This window comes from Mus pahari, chromosome 12, assembly GCF_900095145.1.
Source record: "Mus pahari chromosome 12, PAHARI_EIJ_v1.1, whole genome shotgun sequence".
NCBI lineage: Eukaryota > Metazoa > Chordata > Mammalia > Rodentia > Muridae > Mus > Mus pahari.
Window position 1 is genome coordinate 46,277,612 of NC_034601.1, and position 12,636 is coordinate 46,290,247.

A 12,636-nucleotide genomic window follows, 5' to 3' on the forward strand; every position below is an offset into this window, starting at 1 on the left:
CTTCTTCAGAGAAAATTGACAAATAGTTGAATTATTTCTGAAATGCTATTCCATTTTCTGTGCAGCTGAAATTTTGAATAAGACTTATTATTGGGTACACATTCAACAGATAATTTAAAAAAAAATACATAGGATAAATATGTCTAAGGATGCAGAGCCTTTCAGGTAAAAAAATTGATTTTTAAAATATAAACTTATAGCATGATTTGTAGGAAGAAAATGCAACTCAATGGAACAAATACCGCCACACAGCAACTACATGAGCGCTGACTTGACATGATAGCGTGGGGGTACCAAGCACTCCATAGCAGTCCATCACCCATGAATTCAGAACCGGGTAGCAAACCTATTATACTCTCAGAGATCACTAATGACTTGTTGAAATACTAAGCAGTGGTATAAGCAACGACTAAAGGAGTAAAGAGAACACAATCGAACTAAGTTTCAAAAGCAGAAAGTCTTTGTAGAAGAGATACTATATTGATGGAGCCTCCTGACAACTAAGCGCTTTGCTAGGTGGGGAATCTAGGGTCAACTTTTCCACAAGGTCAAAATTTAAAAAAAAAAAAAAATGAGAGTGCTAATCAGGCTCTTCAACATTGTATCATCCAGTACTGCTAGTCAAAACTCATAGAATGTATACCTAGCTATAGAATTAAGTCAAGACCACAGGTCTTTTTTTTTTTTTTTTTTTTTTTTTGTCTCTTTCATGATTTGGTTGCGGCTTACCCATCATTTTCTGTGTTATTAAAAAAAAATATCATACGTATGTATAATGTATGGATGTGAGGGAGCGCCTCCGCCCACTTACCCACTCTCAACTCACTGCTCTAGCATTCCCCCCTACTCTGGGGTATCAAGCCTCCTAAAATGATGCAGCAGAAACTTACCACTTTGGCTGTAGCGGTTGGTCAGTGGGCCTTGGATATCTGGCTGTGTGCCATCTTCCCTCCCTGCCCTTTCTAGTTCTGGAGTTACAGAATTCTACCTATGCAGGCTTTTTTCCTTGGTTGCTGGGGATTAGAATTTAAGTTCTCACAATTGTGAAGCAGGCTAAGGACTGACTGAGGCGTCTCCCCAACCCATCAGTGTTTTCCTCAGTGGCTGCCTTTGCTGTTAAGCAGTTACTGTCATGGGAGTAATGACCACGCCTTGATTTTCTCTGATATAGCCACAAGACTTGGCATATCAAGGCTCAGAGGAGTCATGGTTATTAACAGAGTGATTGAGGAAGTATACTTTCTGGCTTACACTAATATTAGCAGCTGTGCCAACTTGTAGAGAAAGAGGTTTTGATAGAACATGTATATGAATTACGTTTGTATGAAAATTATAAAAAGGGAAACTTGGAAGCCTTTATTCATGGATTCAAGACCCTGTCAGTGGAATGACACAAGATTTTTAAAGGATAAAGATGGACTTTGAGGGCTGTGATGAAGAATCTGTCTGTAAGATGTGACAGAAGAATAATAGATATTTCAACAGTAACTCAGAATCTGTAGGAATATGATCACATTGTGAGGTCTGCTCTGCATCCCTGTGTATGTACTGATGTGACTTTTCTTCCTATACTTTACTTAATTTTTTTTTTATGAGACAGAAATAAATTCTGCTTTTTGGAAAACAAGGAGCCAAAGAAAATGGGCACAATATAATTTTCATGTTCGTATTTAGTGTAGAATAAAATGATGATGAGTATTATAATTCATTATCTCTTAAGGAGACATGCAGTCTTTAGAACTCATTGTTACAGTCAATCTTTCAAAACCAGAATACATTGGAACTTAAAATGAACCAGGACTCAGTTACTTTCCTGACTATTTTGCTTGATTTTTCTGTATGTTACATCTTCTCACTGAGGTATGATGCAGTTGCCACCAAGTCTTCTTCCTTGTAGTGTATGGTCTAGTCATCCCTGCATGTTCTACACACCATATGCAGAATCGCTCTCCCCTCTTTAGAGCCTGTGTAGTTAACATCTTTTAAACATAAAACATGTCTAAGGAGCTGGAATATTGGTAATTAACCTCAAGATACGATAGACGAGGATAGCAGAGGACATATCACAGACAGATGAATTTGTTGGGTGTATTCCCTTGCTTTCCTTCTTAGAACAGAGTTAGATCAATGGTCCCATGACTAACTGGTCCCCAGAAGAGAAAAATAGCACTATTGTTCTATGTAGACATCACTGTTTCCCCCCTAATGAGCGCCTGACGGCAGACCATTCAAACCCATGAGCATGAGGGCAGAAGAGACAGAAAACGGGCTTGGCTGCTAACAGTTTTCAACACTTCAGTGTTTCCACAGGGCTCCCCAGGGTACATGTTGAACATCAATCAAAAGCAACCATCTGGTTGTGTTATTGCCCACTGTGCCCTCCTGTGTCTCCTTCCAAATTTTGCTTCCTTGCCTACATGATTCCCAAGCATGGAGATAGACAACACAGCACCATGTGCTTGGATCAGTTTCCTTGAATGCTTTTTGACCGTCTTTCCTTCCTCTCTTCGGTCTAATCAAATTTTACTCCAATTGTATGGGAGCTCGATGTCCCCTGTATTGCTGTCTAGTGATATTTTTGGACAACTGCTTGGCGTTTGTCTTCAGGGGATGTGGCCAAGATGGACAGCCCAGTTCCCATGCCTAGAGCTTGTGAATATTCCAGTTCATCGAGTCCCTGTGCTGCAGAGGACCCTTTACCAAACACACAGGCCATTCTCTCTGATGACTTTCAAGGCCTTTGCTTCACTACTGCTTAATCCCATTTAAAAAAAAAATAGAAAAGAAAAGGAAACAACACAACCACCTCACGTTTTGCTGTATTACAGCTGATCATTTCTAGGAGAAATCTTTCTAATTGCACTGTTCCGTGAAAGGTTCGTTCAGCCTACAGCCCCAATTAAGACTCACAGTTACCGAAAACAATGTATGAGTTCCATTCTTCCCAAGAGGTCATGTCAATAAAAAATAAATCATTACTTTTAAGAAGCATCTGATAGGTTAATAATATGAGCTTTCATGATTTGCAAAATAGAGAACTCAAGGTTCCTGGCTGTTCTTTTTCCCTTTGGTAGATGGCTTTATTTTATTGTTTTATGTGGATGAGAGTTTTGCCCACATGTATGTGTATGGAACATGTGTGTGCTTGGTCCCCTCTGAGGTCAGAAGAGAGTTGGATCCTCTGGGACTAGAGTTATAGATAGTTGTTAGCCACTGTATGGGTGCTGGGAATTGAACCTGGGTCATCTACAAGGACAAGTGCTGTTAATCACTAAGCAATCTCTCCAGCCCATTACGTGGCTGTTCTTGTGGATCATCCCTGCTCCCCCATCATATTCTTGGAGACTAAATTTAATTTTGGAGTCCTTGGAGTCCTCCAAGCAGATTAAAATTTAACAAAAGGTGTCACTCAAGGTAATTTTGAAGAGGTTCTCTATCCTTCAATTCAGTATACTTTTACATAGGCTAAACTCAGCTAATAAATGGCTTTTAGTCACCTCTACTTCATCTTCCAGTCCTGAATCTGTAGTAGCTCTGTGTTGCCTGAAATGGCTGCTAATATTATTCTGTAATTCATAAATGAGATATAGAATCTAAATTCTTCGTGGTAGAATGCAAATCCTGTTAATAGCAACAGTATATAAAATGAGCTTGAGGGTACAACTCAGTGGCAGAAAGCCTGCTTAGCATGTACAAAGCCCTGGGCGCCATCTCCAGAACTGCATAAAATAAATTATGTATATTATACATATATATTTATATATTCTGTATACATATATTTAAATATATAATGAGTTATTTAAGGTTCATATGAAAATTACTTGGTGGTACTGTTGACTGAAGACATTTAGAAGAAAAGGGTTTTACCAATGAAAAGTTTGTAGCTCACACACTTATGCAAGGATTCAGTACCACAATGATTACCTGCATTAAAGGTCAGAACTTACTTTTTCCTCTGGCTTTAATAGAGTGAAGTGATACAAAGTTATTTATGAAAGATAGGGTTGTGCTTAGAAAGGTTATCCAGGTTATATTATTAGAGGACATTGAGGCAAAACAGGTCTTCAGGAGTTGACTTGCATGAATTGTGATGCCTGTTGAAGCCATGAAGGAGGTGACTTACAGTGAACTGTGATGGTCGTTGAAGCGGCCATGTTTCTTTTGTCAATCAGTGAGCATTTGTAGTCCCCTGTGGCATTGCGTCTCACATCTGTCAGTGTGTAAGTGTTTGAGCTTCTTATGCCTTCAGGCTGTCCCTTTAGACAGAAGAAAAATGTCAGATGGTTACTCTTGGTAGCTACAATGAGAATGTTTATAATTCTTGAGGAAAGATGCCATTTTCTCAGCTATGAAAAAAAAAAAAAGCAACCATACTTTTCGAATACACACGAATGATTAAAATCTGTTCTGCAAATATTTGAGAAACAATTCACAGTTTAGATCTAAATTTTGAAGAGATAATTCATATTGTATTGATGACATCTGTTTTCTGAGAGTATAGAGTTTGAATTTTAAAGCAGGTATTTAAAATATCCATTATCTTTTTTTTTTTTTTTTTTTTTTTTTTTTTTTTCTGTCGCCTTCTCTACGTTGACTAAAAGACTTGAGACATTATAGAAGAAAACATGATCTTGGTCTTGGGCTACATCCCCATACTTGCAGCACTCACGATTTGAAAGCAGGAGGACTGCTTGTTTTAGGATAGGCTCGGTGGCACATTGAGCTCAAGGTCAGCCTAAGCTGTATAGTGAAGCTATATGGTGAACCACGAGCGGGCGTGAAGTTTAATGGCAGAGAGCTGCCTAGCATGCGCAAGGTCCTTGGTGTTATCCCAAGTATGAGGTAGAGAGAGGGATGGAGGGGAAAGATAGAGACAGAGTCAAAGAAGAGACAGAGATAGAGATAGAGTCAGAGAGAATCACAGACAGGGAGACAGAAAGAGACAGAGAACAGAGAGAGGGGGCAGAGAAAGAGAGGAGAGGAGAAAAAGGAGGAGAGGAAGGGAGAGAAGAGAGGACAGAGAAAAACAAGCTGGTGGGAAATCCAGTTATATATCCAAGTAACAATACTAGACGGAAATGAAGGAAGTGTGGAGAAGAAGGCTAAGCAGTTAAAGCAGGAAGGAAGAAAGCAATTCAAAGTAAGGAAAGAAAAGCAAGCAAGGCAAACACAGACATGGAGAGCAACAAAGAAAACCGGCAGATGGTATCTCTAAGGCCGGAACACAAGCTTGGCGCTGTCAACCTGGGTGGCCCAGGTGAAAACTCCATTTCAAAAATCTTCATTGTAAAAAAGAAAATGTTAGTATATACATTCTACAGGGGGAGCAATGTTGTCTGCCAACATTTATGTTTGTAAGTTGTTTCTTATACATGTCTTCTGAGTAATGCCTTGGGTGACCCTGTGAAATATTAGCATTCATGCTATGAGTAAACCTCCAATAATCCCACGATTGCAGGAAATGCACTATTTAGTAGCATTATAGCTTTTTTTTTTTTTTTTCAGCAAGAGGATGGTGGAAACGCTGCTCTGCCAGTTAGACCACCCTCCCATCATGACATCATGAGGAATGCAAATATTTAGAGGAATTTCCCAAAGTCTCCCGCACATGGACCATTTCTTTCGATGACGATGAGGACAGTGGTAAAGAGCCCATATGATTATTCCACCCAGCAGAACGGTCCTGGCTTCAAACGATCTTAGCATGTTCAGAGACTCCGGCGGGCAGATCCTCATCCACATCACTCCCTTTGCAAGCATCCCCCTTTGACTTCTACAGCGATCTACTTCTGCACAGCAGATTTTTGCATTTTAGTTGGATGATTATACCCTGAGCTTCTGCAATTATGGTTTCCTGTGGTTGCCTCTTTTTCCTCTTTGTCTCTGAATTCTCTAAACACTGATGAAAAATAAAAATTAAAAAAAAAAAAAAAAAAAAATTCCAAATTCTTAGACTGGAGAAATACTTTCTGACAAGAAATAGGATATAACATCATCTACTAGCCTGGACTTAGACTGCAATCACTGTGTTAAGATGACTCTGCATGAGAATTTAAAAATAAAAACTGAGGCAAAAAAAAAAAAAAAAAAANAAAAAAAAAAAAAAAAGACCCAGAGGATTGGTGCCACAGAAGCTTTCAACGGACATTCTCCAGGGGGGTGTTTTCTTTCTTTTTCTGTTCCCAAGAATAACACTTTTTTTTTTTCCCTCACTTAAGCTTCCCAAGTGTGTACAATTGTTAATGTCAGTTAGAAGCCAGACAATAGGACAAAATGATAGTAGTCAGGTTCAACTAACGCTTGAGCACTTACTGGTAAGTAAAACATGAACTCCTCAGGAGGTGGGTTGCCATTCCCCAAACACTGAAGGGTGATGTTGTCCCCTTCTTTGATGGCAGTTTTTGGTGGCAGCACTTGTATTGTCACCTGCTCTGTAGGATCTGCAAGAGTCACAAGCAGAAGTTAACCATTTTTGTCAAGTACCAAATTACTCTGTGCATACAATGTAAATGACTAAATTATACACAATTTTCTCAAGAAGCTAGTAATGGTAATTACTTAAATGTATCTTTTTATGGAGGGATTGAAGTTAATAGCCACTTGCTATACCAAGTACTAATCTTGGTTAGATCAAACTACAAAGAATCGTGTTACATAAAAATCAATTTCTTCTTAGCAAAACGTCTTTAACTGAGGTGGCAATGACTGTAATTATTCTATGTGTAAAAGACCAGTAGAACAATCTCGCTGTGTGACTTCATTATAAGGAAACTGAATGGTGTTATATGAATCTTATAGCTTGGAAAGACTAAATCAGGTAGCCAAGCCCCTAAAGCTACTGGATAGAATCGCGCTCTTACTATACAATAACAAAAATAAAATGAAGAGACATGAGCTAAACAATACCAGCTGTGTTTTCGGCATGCCAAAGATTTATTTGAAAAAATTAACTCCATGAAGACATACACATGCAGAGAGAGAGAGAGAGAGAGAGAGAGAGAGAGAGAGAGAGAGAGAGAGAGAGAGACAGTGAGGCAGACAGAGAGAAAGAAGGACCAAGATTGAGACTGAAATTGCTATATAGTCATCAGGACCACAAATACATTGCAATTTTATCCTGCATTTTAAAACAAACCAGGATATAACTTCCATTACACACTAATTAATTTTTTTGCAGAGTAAATAGAGATATAGAGCATTTTTAAAATGTACATTACGACTGAACAGTCAAGTGCCAAATGAAGTAAATGCTCCACACAGTGGGACATTATCAAGTAAACAGGAAGAGAAAGGAGGTAGCGATGACTTTACAAATGTTTGACTTTTTTTTTTTTCCCTTGAGACAGGGTTTCTCTGTGTAGCCCTGGCTGTCCTGGAACTCACTCTGTAGACCAGGCTGGCCTCCAACTCAGAAATCCGCCTGCCTCTGCCTCCCAAGTGCTGGGATTAAAGGCATGCGCCACCACGCCTGGCTAATGTTTGACTTTCTAATGTCCACGCTTTACACTGCTGGATAATGCCATGAAGAATGAACTTGGAAATTGTCTGATTTAGAAGGATAGATAAAAATGAATAATGATTGACTTATCCACTTGTTTTCAAATTTGTGAACAAAATACTCTACCTAGAAAGACCTATTTTATTATTAGCTACTAAGGTGAAGCTGATGAGTTGTGGTTTTGGAAGCTCCCTCCATTTCTTGTTACTACAATTAAATGGCAGAGGAAAATCATTTCTCTACCTTCTACAATTAAATGGCAGAGGAAAATTTAGGATTGTTGTAAACGGCCTCTTTGTCATTGATCCCTGTGTGGCTATGTAGGCATTGCCATGTTCTAAGGCTAATCAGTGATGCTCCCACACTGATCAGGGTTTTTTACACGTGTTTAGTAGATAGCCCTCCAACCAGCAGACTCCAGTGGAACTGAAGAAGTAAACTTGCTTTTGCAAGGCCAGAAAGCTGCCATTTCTGGGTTTTCTCCGCACACTTCTTTCTTCTCTTTCTTTTTTCCTTCCCATTATTTGTTTGTGTACCTTAATTGCATGACGTAGTAGGATCCATCCTAAGCCTTTCTGTTGTGTGTGTTATTAGGTTCAAGATTTAATGTGGCCCTTTCTCAGAATGTGACAATGGAACATCGCTGATCAACGCTGATACTAGGACAGCCAGAACCACATGCCTCACTTCCTCCTCTCTGCCACCGGTCCTTCTCTGCACTCCTTTTCAATCTGTTCTTTACCAGAGAGGTGAGGAGCTAAGAAGTGATCACAGGATTCTTGTAACATATTTGCATGTTTATGGTAGCATTCTGGGTAGTCACACTCTTAACAAAACTGATGAGCACTTTTGGGTCCTCCTGTTCTGGACTTTGGATTTTACTCCGTTTATTCATACTGAGTCATCATTCTTTCCATTACTCCAACTTTCTGGTTTGCCTTCTCTAGCCCACTTTCACACAGAGTCTCGGTGGTTTGTCCTTTAGTATGTTTTACATTTGATTCTCCCCACTGAGTCACACTCAGCATTTTCCTACACTATGACGCGATTGACCTATTATACCCGAGACACTGCCAGGAGTTTCATTTGCTCCCTCACCCTGTGCCTTCCTTTTGCTGTTTATTCTTCTATAACTATTTCCTCTAAATTGGTTTTCTAAAACAATTATTTGACTATTATAATGCTATTCAGGATCCTTCACAGTTTTCATACACATAAGCATTTGAAATGAATACTCCTTTAGTATACATGGTTATCTAGAATGTACATCAAGTGAGATTGCTGTATCTTCCCACTTTACATGAATGCCTACCGATATACTCCACTCATTTTTTTCCTCTTCCTATTCATTCACTTATCCTTCTACCCAGTTAAAGATAGTTTAAGATCAGTGTTAGAAATGCAACATGCAAGGATCATAAAGATGAAATACTGTGCTCTTCAGTGATTTTTTTTCTCTATTTATGAGAAAAACAACTGTAACAATTCACCCTGTTACATTATAAAGTGGAGGAAAAGTAAAACAGATGTGTGAGTCTAAGAAGCGTCCAAAGGAATGAATTCCTTTGTTTGAAAGAGCTGTGTTTTTAAAGACTAAGAAGGGGCTGGTTCCATGCAAAGGGCAAGGCATAGAGAACGCACCGGAAGGTATGGGAATTGTATTCTCCCAGAGGAATGTGAACAACAGATAGGGATGAAGTGTGTAAGATGTGATGAAGGTTGACATGCAGTGCATAGTGGTGACTGAAACAGACTCTGAGAATACAGCAGCCAGGAGCAGGAAGATGAATCTAAGCACTCTGAGGTGTCAGTGAAGGTCAGTCACTGCAGGAATGCGGAAGCTATGGGTGTAGGGAGAGACTTGCAGAGGCGGCTGCAGGAGCAGTTTGTTTAGGGAGAGCAGAGGGAGGTAAGCAGCAGCGAATTCCATTTTTCCAATTGTTGCCCAAAACACTGGGAGCAAGGATGGCTGGGTGAAGTCAGTACCAGGGGTAGAAATCAGATAAACACAAAGACTGAGGCTGGGGAGGACTAGTGCATCCCTCTATGGCTCTCTCAGCTTGAATTCTTCCATCCATCTTCCTTGAATGTCCTCTTCTATCATTTAGATCTTTCTCTCCTCTGAAGTCTCCCTACAGCAGTGGTTTTCCACATCGGCTCCATTTATCATCAGTAATATTACTATGTTATTTTTTTCATAGTAAATTCACCATGCAGCATCTCTTTACCTCTGCTGGATTGTTCAACTTGAGGGGAAGTCCAGTAATCTGTGTTCTAGCAAATCCTTCATATTCCACTAATGTCTTCAAGAGTCTCAGAGTCACTGTCCTTGGGCACCTGACCTTTCAGGAACAGCCCTTCTGTTCCCGTGACATTTATCACTTGCAACACCACACTGACAAATTCCTTCTGATGTAAGTGTCTTGATTCTCAGCTGGAAGAATAACCTCTTTGAATGAGCAATGCCGTACCATCACCAAGAGGTTCAATAGTGTCTTTGTTGTCTTCTGATTGCCAAATCCTCTTTCCACATGCCTGTGTCATTGCTCTGTCAATCTCATGGATCCAAGGATTCATTCACCAGACCATCTGTCTTCCTGCCAATCACACACATACCAGTTCCTTCTGAAGCCAACTTCACAAGTCTTAGTATTCACCTTGGTAATGCTAAACTTAGGAAGTTAGCCAGGCATAAGGCATTATTCACCTGTTTTATTTTGTTTTAGCAAATGGTCAGGAGGCATTGGCAATTCCTATAAAACACATGGCAATAAGCTATGGCTGGAGAGTGTTGGAAGGAATTGCTTAAGTTAGAGGTCAAATCTATAAGAAAGATAGCACATCATAGAGAACCAAACACATATTCGTAAATGATATAGCAGGAAATGGAGTCTATTCTTAAGTGGTCAGCAGTTTTTTCTATAGGTTTTCCAAGGAAGAAGAGATTATTTGTGTATCAGAGTTTTGTGATAAGGATTGGCAGCAGAATATTAAGAGAAACTGTATCAGGCTTGTGAAGATTAAAGTATTTGAATATTATTTCTAACACATTAGAACGGTAAAATTGTAATTTGGTTACTTACAGTAAATATCAAAGATTTCTTGTTCAGAATAAATTGTTTTCTGGCCAGAGGGTCCATAATATGTCACAGAACAGGTGAATGGCATTTGTATGTCAGACCTGGTTGTCTTGTACTCCAAGGAGGAAGTCACGGTATACAACTGAGTTCCTGGATCAATTTCCTTTTTAAAAAGTATGGCCACCTCTAAAGAAAGTAAAGAACATCAGTGATAATATCTTTCACTAGAAAATCACAATCCATAATTAAGTATCAACACCCTTGAGATATGAGTTTGTCCTTCTAATTGTATTTAGCAGGAGACAAAGTTGAAACTCAGTGAGTAAGATGCCATTCAAAACAGTGAATCAGAGACACAGGCAAAAAGAGAATCCTAGAATCCCATCTCCCACTCAACTTCATTAACTTCCAGAACATGCCATATATAGAAATACTCCATTCTGCTTTTGACTCTTCTATACAAGGGATAAAATGGCGTCCAAAATATTGCCCAATAAGTTAAAGGGCACTTAGTTTAACTGAAGTTAAATAATAGACTTGTAAATAGAGAAGGGGGGCAGTTGGTTTGATTCTGGACAGCTGATAGGATGACTAGGCTATATAACATCAAAGAGGCCACAGGAAGTCACTGCCTGCCTCAGACTCACCTCCTTCCATGGGTTGCAGCACTTTGCCATTCCTGTACCACGTGATGTTGCCGTCTGGGTAACTGTCTCTTGAAATGCAGTCACCTAACTGAAAAATGTAAAGGAAAATTTCCTCACTTCAAATAGTTTCAAATCCTTATTTCAACATGGAAGCCACAAAACCATCAGCAAATGGAGTGTCTTCATCCATTTATTTCCCAACTCTAAGAATCACCCTATGAATCTTACATAAAAATAATGCTTCATATTAAATATTACAGCCTCACCCATTTTGAAATGTACAATAAAACTTTCCACTATGCATAAAATCACATCCACTTAAAGGCATTACCAAATTCATTTTGATGCTATCCATTTTTAATATTAACTAAATGACATTATAACTGTATTAATATTGATTATTGCTGTGGTTCATAGATCTTCAAATGCAAGAATCATTTAGTGTTAAAATGTGGCACCTCTCCAATTCCATTTCCATTTCACAGTATAAATACTTGCCACATTCGATAATCCTCAGTTCAGTCTTCAAGTGAGTTTTTAACTACATTATTCAACATTTATCAAATAGTGGGTAATAAAAATAAATGGTATTCAAAAAATTTGATCTTATGCCCCTACACAAACACAAAGGAATATTGAGGTATTTTAGTTAATGAAGATGAAATTATTACCCAATTGATGTGCTCACCTGTGGAACTCCATCTCTGCCTGCCTATTAACTCCACTTCCTCTCACACCTGTGATAATGTGATTGTACCTGCTTTCTCTCACCGTGTACAGTGATTTACTTTAACAGAATAAAGTCTAAATGTTACACAAGTCTTGATTAATCTGAGAACTTTTTATGTCTCCATGTTTATCTCCCAGGGCTCTCTCTTGCCTAGAATTTTAATGACTAAAGTTTCTGAAATACCCCAGATTGATGTTCACCAGACACACCACTCTCCTTCACATCAGATGACTTTAGTTAGTTAGAAATCCTCCTCCATGTTTGGACTGGAGGAAATCCACTTATTCTTCACTAATTCTAGCAAGCATTTGGTTCATTCACATCATAAAGATTGTCCTCTTGAGGAATGACTGTGCCTCCTTCCACATACCCATTGACATGATCAAAATGAGTGGTCACATTATTCACACATTGTCTTTGTGCCCTCTCTGATTGAACATGAAGCATTGTAACCTCCATAAGAGCAAGCTCATCTTGTTTGTCTGGATATCTAGGGGCACCTAGATTGAGTAAAGCAGTTAATCAAACAGCTTCTCACCTTTTTCAGCTGATCTGTTTCAAGAAAGGGTGCTTTGTTTACAATTTCAGGTTTAGATGGTTGCTCTAAAGTTAAGTAGAAAAAGGATTAAGTATACTGGAAGAGATAAAGGACATGCATGAATATGAAAAAAAGAATACATA

The 12,636-nt window shown here is 38.9% G+C and overlaps 1 protein-coding gene across 3 annotated transcripts in view; it reads right to left on the minus strand.

Annotated features, from left to right (window-relative positions):
- Alcam (activated leukocyte cell adhesion molecule) overlaps positions 1 to 12,636 on the minus strand; it is a 195,249-nt gene that overhangs the window by 26,475 nt on the left and 156,138 nt on the right. For all 3 annotated transcript variants that reach the window (XM_021209215.2, XM_029544729.1, XM_029544730.1), the window contains exons 4-8: positions 12,494 to 12,558; positions 11,226 to 11,313; positions 10,582 to 10,764; positions 6,313 to 6,440; positions 4,124 to 4,256 (exon numbers count right to left, since the gene is read on the minus strand). In XM_021209215.2, the coding sequence (XP_021064874.1) occupies positions 4,124 to 4,256; positions 6,313 to 6,440; positions 10,582 to 10,764; positions 11,226 to 11,313; positions 12,494 to 12,558 (597 nt within the window). The remainder of the gene's footprint in view (positions 1 to 4,123; positions 4,257 to 6,312; positions 6,441 to 10,581; positions 10,765 to 11,225; positions 11,314 to 12,493; positions 12,559 to 12,636) is intronic.